General features: G+C 30.8%; 1 protein-coding gene across 1 annotated transcript; it reads right to left on the reverse strand.

Annotated features, from left to right (window-relative positions):
• Nucleotides 1–1935: 1935 nt before the first annotated feature.
• On the reverse strand, nucleotides 1936–10686 carry LOC108912152 (farnesol dehydrogenase-like). The gene is made up of 4 exons (XM_018717323.2): nucleotides 10418–10686; nucleotides 7799–8260; nucleotides 2209–2355; nucleotides 1936–2060 (listed from the first exon to the last, which is right to left on the reverse strand). The coding sequence occupies exons 1-4, from the start codon at nucleotides 10523–10525 to the stop codon at nucleotides 1992–1994; spliced, it is 786 nt and encodes a 261-aa protein (XP_018572839.1). The 5' UTR covers nucleotides 10526–10686; the 3' UTR covers nucleotides 1936–1991.
• Between the last annotated feature and the right edge of the window lie 1394 nt (nucleotides 10687–12080).

Below are 12080 nucleotides of genomic sequence, written 5' to 3' on the forward strand. Positions count from 1 at the left end.
ATCCGCGATAATTTTTAAGATGCAAGCGCACCAAGCGGCGAAAGCAGTAAGCTCCGAAACAAGGTAATTTTGACATTGCCGTTCGCGTTTACACATTCATTTGAACAACATTTGTCTTATTTGCCATTATTATTAGTAATTTTGTTATCAAACTGCGGTTATTTCACTTTTGTGTTATTTTATAGGTTTCAAAAATTTCATAAATAAATTTTAAGGCAAGTATTTATGTCTACTTTATTTGTCTCTAGCATTACAATGTAATGTACATTTTATTAAGTTATAACTATGAACTTATCCGTTGTGGAATACATTTCCTATTTACATATATGCTAACGAAAACTCTCGTTGTATATTAGAAGGAGAGGCAGTTTTTAAGGCTGATCATGTGGTACTATATGGGAGAATTGAGCAAAGTTAATTTAAATTTAGAAAATTATATTATGTCTGCAGACTAGTGCCCTTATTTACTAACAACCCTCATGAAATTCAGGGAGTATTATCTATCGGCAATAATATTTTGAAAATTTCTTCAATGGTTTGATGAAAACTTAATTCTGGATTTTTCTTGGACCATGAAGAGCAACCTTGAACTGAACAATAATAGTTTGACAGTTTCTTCTTTCTTTCCATAATTGCTGAAATTTTCCTCACACTATTTTCTTAAAATAACAACCTTCAAAAAACGAACATTAAATTCAGTTTTAAATAAAATACAAAACGAAATGTCACACACAGAAGAAATATTTACCTTGTTTCGCTAGTGTCACTTGTCACCGCCAGAGGGCGAGCTCTTAGCTGCATTCGCGAATATAATATAAGTATTATTATACGCTTGAAGAAAAACATATTTTAGGTATTGTTTACGACATACTGTGCTTACCTTATTTAATGGGTTATAAGGAGCTGCTATAGTCAAACTTTCATTATTTTATTTATGACGACATAGATAGTTCGAGAGGTACATGATTTGGCACAATATCATTAATTATTATACAATCACTTTACTAAAATTTAAAATAAACTATACTTGCTGATAACATTTTAGAAAATTAAATACCTGTCAATACTTACACAAAACGTTTGAATTTAATGAAAATATATGGTTTATTTAAAGTCTCAAATGAAGGTCATGAATAAGTTGATCATTTGATTAATGATAACGATTAATATCATTATTCCAAAAATAATTTGTTGTCATAACAGTTTCACCAGTATACAATGTTTTATCATTTGAATTATTTTGTCTATAAATCTGAGATTATAATCTGAAATCAGAACAACCAAACGTAAAGTTTTAAATTTAACCATTCAGCTGCTGCTTTTTCATATTGTAATCTGAACATATTGGACGAAAGAATTCGCCTTGCCTCAAAAACGGTGAATCCTAGTAGCTGCGTAAAAACGCACTTTTCTAAAAGAGTTGGACCAATAAGATTTAATCGAGTGTCCTAAATACCATCGATAGTTTAAGATAATGGTTGCCAATTCGAAATGCCATTGAGGACAATTAGGTGTAGAAAATATTGATCTCTAGGTTTGTCTGTTAAACATTTTGAAATTACAAGGTATGGATTTGTCTGATGGTACAATTAATTGTAGGAATTTAAAGTGATATCTGATATCAATTCAAAGTTGCAAACCTGACAATGGATTGTTTTCTTTCAGAACTGTATCTCTGCCAGAAATATTTTATATGCATTAGGTTCATAATTAAGATAGTTTAAAAACTAAACTAATAAGCAAACAGTCAATTTTTTGAGTATTTTTAATTTGCTTCAAATGACAAGAAGGAACTAACTCATATGTTTGAATCACTGTACAACCAACTCTGTCGCAGTCGCCCTAACATTTCCGATCTCTTCGAATTATAAGTCAATTGAACAGCCTCAAGTTTTACATTTGGTATTTTTTTAGGTTTCACTGCTTTAAAAAATGTAGACTATAAAAGGAACATTTATTTAACAATTAATTACAACTAAATAATGATTCCATTACGCATTTTTCGGTAATAAATTTTCAGGCTGAAACTCGATCACAGACCTCACTGTAAGTTCCTGAACCTGAAAAATAAAAGAAAAATACATGTTTAGTTTTGAAAAAAAAAACAGTTAAAGGTGCAATTTTGTAGAGATACTTTTAATGACGAATCTCATCCATTTGTTAAGCGTAATAATATTTGGAGGGGTTTTAACTTAAAAAAATTATCACCTGCACGTGGGGAGGCGTCGACAAAGCATAGACCACAGCATCGGCAATATTGTCAGCTTCGATCATGAGCTTTTCTTCGTTCTTTTGAATCAGTTGCTTCATATTATCTGGTATTATCTCAGTATCCACCGGACCTGGACTGAGATTCTGGAAAATAAAGTTGTCTTTAAAGGTTGTTGTAATTCCATCTAAGTGTAAAGATCACAGCGATAGAAACACTGATTGAGGGGAAAAAAATCATAGTAAAATTACAATATATGGGAGAAAAATTGAGCTACATTATTAGAAAATAGTCAGAATGCCACAAGAAAAGACCAGTGCATAGCTGTTACCGACGGTATTGTCATGTAAAAAAGTGGAAATGCAAAATGCTGAAGAGAACCGAGAAAAGGATAAATAACTGAGGGTAGAAGAAAGAGGACAATGCTCTATGAATGTATTTTAAAAATAGCTATAACAATTAATTGTTTTAAATGAAATTAGTCATATTTTTAAAACGTAGTCGTCTCTGTTGATGAGTATTGTCTATATACAACTAAATTTTGTATAGAGAAAATCATATCAGTAGTGGAGCATTTACATTTAAACCAGGGCGAATCTGTCGAATCTGTCCACTTCTTGGATGTACGAGGGGGCAAGCTAATTTTTACTGGAATACCTTCAATACAACTCACACAAATAAAAGTGTAGATCCCTAGATCTGTGCGAGATCCGGAACATTTTCAAAATTGCAAAATATATTTAAAAATTTTTTAAAAATACCTGTTTTATCGGAGTTTTTTACTTATATCTTGGAACTTATGCATTTTAGAAGAATATTGAAAAGGAAAAAAAGTTTTAGAATACAATTTTGCACGATATAGTGTCAGTTAAAATGTTTAAATTTATTACCGATGTTGCAAAATAGCAATAATTGATGAAAGAAAGGCAAAATATTCAAGTTTTTTTTGATAATTTTTTTAAAATATTTTAATTGCTCCGAGGCCGTTCTAATTTTGGTAAAAATAACTTTAGAATATAATGAAACAACACACCAACTTTCATTAAAATCGGTTCAATAGTTTTTGCAAAAAATGTATTTTGAAAAAAAATTTTCGAATTTTCAAAATATTGCACAGCCTCAAATAAAGCATCTAGATACTTGAAAATTTTTTCACATAGAAAAGACCGCTCACCCTTTCAAATGGCTTTTGAAAAATTGAAATCGGTTGATTAGAAAGGCCACAGTAAATTTTTAAAGTTAACACTCTTTTTTTATGTGTAAACAATTAGATTGCATTTATCAGTTTGCAATTTAGTTTTTTCAAAAATTATAAATTTAAAATATTCGGAGACGCTTTAAAAAAAAAGTTAAATTCCGTTTATTGGTTCTCGAGATTTAAGCGATCACAGTTTATCGGCATTTCCCATTAATTTATAAACAATTTAGCAATAATCTTTGATCTAGTGCCTTCGTTTTTCCGAGTTCTAAGCTGGAAAAAAATTTCATATCGATAAGTTATCGGCAACATAGATAAATCAGCGAAAAAACTGTCACTCGCACGCGCGAAAAGTGACTAAAAACACGAAAAGTGGGGGAGGGGGCTTTCGCTACTAGACTGAATTCAGAGGTTCAAAATGCGAAGGTACAAAAAAAATTGCATTATCTCGGCTTCTAATGGACCAATTTCGATATTTTTTTTAATTCTGTCTCGCGAGCCAAGGAATTCGAATATCATAATGCCAACTGTTTAATTTACACATATTTTGTTATAAACAAAGATTGTTATTTATGCATTAAATATACTGTATATTTTACCCTATGCTATTGGATTTTTTCAATAAAAAAATTTGTTAACGTTTATATTTCAACATTAGTTATAATTATTACAATTATTTAAATAATTTTTGCTTAAGCAAATTAAAAAATATTTTTATTTGTAAATTATTTTTTTTTTTTTGTTAAATACAGATAAAATTAAGAAAACATTATAATTTTTGAAAAAAACTAAATTGCAAGTTGATAAATGCAATCTAATTGTTTAAAAATAAAAAAAAGTGTGGTAACTTTAAAAATTTACTGTGGCCCTCCTAATCAATCGATTTCAATTTTTCAAAAACCATTTGAAAGGTTGAGCGATCTTTTCTACGTAAAAAAATTTTGAAGTATCTAGATGTTTTATTTGAGCTTGTGCAACATTTTGAAAATTCGAAAATTATTTTCAAATTATTATTTCTCATAAAAATAGAAAAAATTTTAAATTTTAAATTGTATTATATTGCATTATTTATATCTATTATTGAAAATAGTTGTGATTAATATTTTTTGAATTAATTTTGATTATATTTATAAAATTAGTAATAAATATAATAAAAAAACTTTATATATTAAAATTTCAGGAAGTTAAAATTGTAATTTTATCGACCNAATCGCGGAGGAAAAATGTGGTAGACTCGTCAAAACGAAGCTCCTCAGGAGTTATAAAGTATGTGGTAATCAACTTTCCAGGGGGGGCCTGTACTGTGGACCATATGTTTTACGGAAAAATCGTATAAGAAACTTTTGGACATTTTTTTAATTTCTCTTGTAACAAACGCGAAAGTTGCTAGTTTGTGAGGAATTTCTCAAATAAATCAATTTGTCGAAACTAACCTCACAAAAAAAATTCCTGCAAGTAGTTCCGATTACATTAGTAAAAAATTACGATTTCCAAGAGTTTCTGTAAGCTATCTGAAACTCTGTAAACTTATAGAAAGTTACAGATTTGCTTATCGACCCAAAAAAATATTTCTATTTATGTATTTTTTATTTCAGTAGTAATACTTTAGTCTGTAATAATACTGTTTATTATTTTACGCCCTTTAGCATACGTCCGTGAGTGCAGCCTGAATTTAATGGGCAAAAATCATTGTCAAATAAGAGCCACTGAAAATATGTTACATAGTACAGCTATGGAATTTTTGCCAGAATTAATCTATTCCCATAAGTCCATGTTCCACCAATATCTCTACAGTGGCAGCCCCAATGCCTGAACTGACACCGGTGACTATGGCGACTTTGCCAACCCAACGATCCATAGACAGCACCATTGTAGCTTTTATTCGAATCACTTACCACAACTGAGCGTTAAAATATTTCCTGTCTATTTATATTTTCTAATACATTAGAAATTGCAGTGGGATAACGATAAGATGTTAGTGAATTATTTAATCTTGATATATCTCCGTCCTCACTTGAATAGAATGATTGAGAAAATAGCAAAACGAGTTGCTGCGTTTCCATAGAACTTCAGCTACCCTACTAATAAATCCAGGAGCTGTTATCACAACTTTAAAAATGCGTGGTGGATGTAAATATTCAACGTTAGCTGAATGCTACATTGATGAGTCCATAACTCATAAATAAGTTGTTAGCAAAAAAATTCTCTATTGCAAATACATCAAGTGCTGGAAGTGATTTTGTAAATAATTCAACCACTTTGGAGGATTCAATTGTTCATAAACCATCTACTAGTGAAAACACTTCTACCTGCATCAAAAATGATTATAATGCCTAGGCAGTAAATGTGACACTTTAGTGCCTAACAGCTGTCACTAAAACTACGCCTTTAATGTCGATCGGAGAAAATAGTATATTATGTTACTAGGAGTAGAAGGCGATCTTTATGTGTTGAGCCCAAAAGTTTGCTCGCCGAGGCGTTAGCCGAGGCTGAGCAAATTGGGCAAAACACATAATGAGCCTTCCACTCCGAGTGACATATACTATTTTTTCTTCAAGCGTGAATATAAAAAATTACTAATTTTGAAAATTTATAGCGGATAACGCGATGTTCAATCTCAGCACAAAATAAAATCAGTAGGTAGGTAATACTATTTATTTTATACATTTTATACATTTTATTGATTAATTAAACATGACAGTTTTAACCACTTTATTCATGAATAAAAAAACAAATGTAACAATTATTTTTCTTTAATTTGAATTAAACGAATAAACATCTAAATTACCTACATGTCTATCATCAAACTTTATTTATTAACATGAATATTAAATGTGCAATTTTGTATGGTACAGTTGTTGATATTTAAAGCGCTGCTGGCTGTCTTTTTTTCAAAGTTTACAGTTCTGTCGTTGAATACGTTACTTGTAATAAGGTTCTCAGTTTCAGTGTTAACAATTGTACCATTATTAACAGAAAAGTCTTCGATTAAATTATTTTCAGGATCAATATTTACAGTTTCGCTTGATGTACTTGGTTCATTATACTCTAATGGGTTTAATATTTTCATCGCTATCTGTTTCTTATTGTTTACAGAATCTTCAATGTATCCTTCAGCGACGCTGGTAGATTTCCATCCACCATGTCNTACCATCGACTCCTCCACACATATCGGAGAAAGCAGAAAATGCAGTTCAAAATATTTTACCCCAAAAATCTAAGAAAGTGTACGAAAAACTTTATCAACGGTTTATGGACTGGAGAAATACAAATAATATTTCGACATTCTCCGAAAATGTTTTAATTGCTTATTTTCAAGAATTGATGGAAACTATGAAATCATCTAGTACATGGACACATTATTCAATAATAAAAACGTTGGTAAATATAAACCATAATATAAACATTTCTAAATATAAGAAAATGCAAGCTTTATTAAAGCGAAAGTCCGAAGGATATGTTGGAAAAAAGCAAAAATATTTTCACCTGAAGAAATAAAAACGTTTATCGACGAAGCACCCGATGAACGGTTTTTATTTTTAAAAGTAAGTATCTATCTAAATTTTTAAAAAAATTTCATGATTACATATTCCATTCGACTCATGCATGGTAGTTATATTTCATTAATTTCGAGCAAACATTTAAACCGAACTCGTGGCCGAACGGGTTAAGGCGCTTAATTTGAGCTAGACTACAGTATGAGATCCGGGTTCGAAACCAGCCTAGGTCATCCTACTTTTTTTTCTTTTTTCTTCTTTTTTCTTTTTTTTTCTTCTCTTTATTTATTATTGTTGTTTTTTTAGGTAGCAATGATTTTTGGAATAATGGGAGCATGTCGAAGGCATGAACTACATGACCTAAAATGTGAAAATGTCAAAGTTATGAATGGAATCTTAATTGTTAATGTGATAGAAACTAAAACAAAAGTACAACGAACATTTACAATTANACAATAAATGCGATAGTTATAAACAAATGAAGAATGGGCACTTTTCTTGTTTTTTTGCAATAACTTTTTTGTTTATTAACCGATTTTAATTTAACCAGTCTCATTTTGTAGATAAGCTGTCTGTGAGTCACTTTTTGCTAAAATTGATGGTTTTTCCTGCAAAGTGAAAAAACTGTTTTCCTCACTTATTTGTTTAAATAGAAAAGTTAGCTAATAAAAGTTTTTGACTCACGAGACGAGAGATGTCTTGTGTTCCTTTAGAAAATTTTCAATAATCTAGCGGATAGGTCTTTTTTCGAGTAAAAATTTAATTTGTTTGGTCTAGAAGGTAATCCAGAAAAAATATGCTTGTCCCCTAGTCCAATTGGACATAAAGCTTTGAACGAATTGCAGTTTCCTTAAAAGTTCTCAAATTAAATTCAATATGTACGAAAATTATTACCGTAATTTTTATTTTCGACTTCATATTGAGGAGTTCCAATCGCAATGTTTCCGCTAATGCTCTCACAGCGTATTTGCTGGCAGGATACACACCTATGCCCGGAAAATTGGGAACCTGGTGCCCCGCGATACTATTGATGTGGATTATGTGTCCGTCTACTTTGTTCGCCCTCATGTCTCTTACGGCTTCTCTAGTAGCTATGCACAAACCGAGAACGTTGATGTTAAAAACGTTTTTCCAAATTTCAGTGTCTCCATCCGTAAGATTTGTCTGACCAAGTATTCCAGCATTGTTGACGAGGATGTGGACTGGACCTAGGTTTTCCTTGACCCATTTGAAGGCGTTTAGAATGTCTTCTTCTTTGCTTACATCCGTTTTTACCGGATAGAGTTTGCCTTTTTTGCCGGAAAGTTTTTTGGCCAAAGCCTCCATGCGATCTAATCTTCGAGCTAACCCCACAACCTGAATAAATATAAAACAAACTATTATAAATTATTAAAAACTAATAGAAGGTATATTAAATGTTGAATGTTTGTTTCTTCACATATTTAATAAAATTATTGCATTAATTATAACAATTAAGTTGCCATTACAAAATATCAATGACAGCCGCCTACTAGATAAATTACCATGTAATGTATTTTACCTAAATAAATTATTTGCTCTGAAATCGTTAATTTTACGAAAAAATTACAAGAAACTTTTTTTGTTTGTGAATCGGGCTATCTGAAATGAATTTTTAAATGGTAAGGTAATAAGAAACAAGGTTACGTAAGAAACAAGTCTTAGTGGTGGCTTTTTCTACCCCTTACAACCATAGGGGAAAATCAACAAATTATTTACTGGGTGCCTTTTCAATATCAGAAAATGTCTATGTACTTAATTTAATTTCTGTAATTTTTTTGGTATTTCAGAAAAAAATTAAAAACTACTTTTTTGACACCCTCTGTAACCGGTTGTGTCTTCACAGGGACATCTCCTCAAATTACATTTTTTTATATGAACGACACCTTATTTTTCCACAGGGAATTACCCCTTGAATTTTTTCGCTCTTAATTATTTACGTAATGTATACAATTTATTTTATAAATTTTTTAGATTCATTAAAAATACAGGGTGAGTCAGAAAGAATGGGTCAACACTAAGCTGGAGATACTAGACACCAAATATTACGTTTGAGATCATTAGAGATATTTAAAAAAAATGTTTAAAAGTTTCTTATACGACTTCTCCGTAGAACATATGCCTATATTTTTAACGCCAATATACATCGGAATCGTTCATTTAAAAAGTTATTTTTTTTACATATGCACAATTTAAGAATGTTTGTCAAAAAAACGGTGATATTTTTTAATAGGTCGCTTATTTACGTCTTTGATTACAATGACGCTTTCAGGATCATGTTTGGTTGAAAATTAACGTCTGTACAGACGCTTAAAGTTCATAACTTTTGGAGCCTCCGTTATAAACAAATTGAATTGTGCGAAAATTATTGCACCTACAGCGCCCACTTTTGGCACACGTTTAAAGTATGACAAAACCCTCAACTTGTCATAGGTTTTATAAAATTTTAACAATATATGCGATAGTTATAAACAAATTTAAAAATGGGCACTTTTCTTGTTTTTTTGCAATAGCTTTTTTGTTTATTAACCGATTTTAATTTAACAAGTCTCATTTTATAGATAATTTTATTCCCTACAAGCTGTCTGTGAGTCACTTTTCGCTAAAATTGATGGTTTTCCCTGCAAAGTGAAAAAACTGTTTTTCTCACTTATTTGTTTAAATAGAAAAGTTAGCTAATAAATTTTTTTTACTCACGAGATGAGAGATGACTTGTATTATGTTCCTTTAGACAATTTTACAATAATTTCGCGGATAGGAATTTTTTCGAGTAAACATTTTATTTGCTTGGCCTATAGCAATATCAGCGCCTGAAAGAAAATCAGTAATCACCACAAAATAGATTGAAACTTTTAAATGCAAATATCACAGAAACCGATAAAGTTAGGCGACCTAAACAAGCGTAAATTTTTTATGTAGAATTAAACGTTCTTATAGATTTTTAATTTTTTTAAGTATAGCTCTACAGATAAAAAATATGTTTTGATTTTCCTAAATAGTACGGTGAAACTAGCGCCCTCTAGGAGCAACGTCAAAATAAGCTTCAAATTCGTAATTCTCACATCAAAAAACCCAGCACTACCAATTTTCAGAATCATAGTATCAAAACTTTCTCAGTTATTGAGAAATTTCAGAATAAAATTTAAACCTTGAACACCCTGTATTTCTTAAACCAGCTACATTCGTGTATAAGGCATGATGAGCTCAAACATAATATTTTGATGTATAGTATCTCCTGCTTAGTGTTAGCACATTCTTTCTGACTCGCCCTGTATATTCACGTTAAAAAAAATAAGCATATCACTATGTTCTACGGAAAAATCGTATAAGAAACTTTTGAATATTTTCTTTAATGTCTCTTGTAACAATTTAAGAGTAAATAAGAACCACTAAAAATAAGTTACATATTACAACTATGGAATTTTTGCCAGAATTAATCTATTCCCATGTAACTAACCTAAGTACCTACAAACATAAACAATGTAATCTACTTACTTTAAGTCCCTTTTCCACCAACGCCTCTGTAGTGGCAGCCCCAATGCCAGAACTGGCACCAGTGACAACAGCTACTTTGCCAATCCAACGATCCATAGACAGCACCATTGTAGCTTTTATTCAAATCACTTAACCACGACTGAGCGTTAAAATCGTTCCTGTCTATTTATATCGTCTAACACAGATTGGACATAGCGGTGGGATAATAACGATAAGATGTTAATCAGAATTATTTCATCTTGATTTATATCTCCGTCTACACTTGAATAGAATGATAAGCAGTTTTAGTGTGTTTCGCGTAGTCTAAAATTAGTCGTTTTATAAATTAATTAATTTCTAGAATTTACTGTTCAACCTATTGCTACTGCTACAGCTAATATGATGTCACATTTAAATATTATTGGAACTGTTCACGAAATATTGTGCAATACCTTTTTTAATGGGTTAAAAGATGATACGACTGTTAAAGCCAATCGAATTGTATTTATACGTAACACTGGTAGCACGAGAGATACATGATGTGGCATTTTTTCTGTCATAATAAGATTTCATGTTAAATTTTTATTTACAAATGCCACATTACTAAAATTTATAATATATGTTGCGTAATGAATAATGATGAAGAGTAAATATTTATATCTTAAAACTTATTATAATTGGACGCGCACCAAAGACGTGCAGATCATCAACGTAAAATAAGGTGAACAATGATTATAAGATTATATTATATGTCATTGTCATTGTGAAACACGTAAATTGTTATACGCATCGTTGCCATCGGTTTCACAATCTGGATGGATCCGTTATAGATCGCATCATCAGGTATGTTTCTAGCCTTGTTTCAGCGAAACTTATTCCCGCGGTGATAAAATATCTTAACCTGAAGAGAACGACGGTCGACATCTATTGATGTAATATTTGCAGAATTAAATAATCTACTTCCAAGCTAGTCCGACATGGTAATTTCCACTCGGGGTTGTATTTATTCCAGTAGAAATGAAGTGTTTAATTATTTACTATAACAGATGGTAGACTACATGCAATCAATATAGAGATTAAATCCAGGGCCCGAGAGCTTATACTTGAAAATATGGGGAAACTGGGAACCACGTGACTTGAGATGGATATACAAGTTGGGGAAAGAGTCAACAGATGTCGCCACAAAGATTTTGTAGAATAAATTTTGACAATTGCAATTATGAATCATTTCATGTCATTCATGTTGTTCATGTTTGTTGTTGGTTAGGTTTGGCGAGTGTTGGTGTGTGTTTTATTTGTGTTTTTAGTGTGTTTTATTAGATATTTCATTCACATTTATTTATATAACATAATAATGTCTGATCATCATATAATCACATTTTTTTATTAATAAAAAAATGTGATTATATGATGATCAGACATTATTATGTTATATAAATAAATGTGAATGAAATATCTAATAAAACACACTAAAAACACAAATAAAACACACACCAACACTCGCCAAACCTAACCAACAATAAACAATAAACATGAACAAGAATGACATGAAATGATTCATAATTGCAATTGTCAAAATTTATTCTACAAAATCTTTGTGGCGACATCTATAGACTCTTTCCCCAACTTGTATATCCATCTCAAGTCACGTGGTTCCCAGTGTCCCCATATTTTCAAGTATAAG

This window comes from Anoplophora glabripennis, unplaced genomic scaffold, assembly GCF_000390285.2.
Source record: "Anoplophora glabripennis isolate ALB-LARVAE unplaced genomic scaffold, Agla_2.0 scaffold514, whole genome shotgun sequence".
Classification (NCBI taxonomy): Eukaryota; Metazoa; Arthropoda; class Insecta; order Coleoptera; family Cerambycidae; genus Anoplophora; species Anoplophora glabripennis.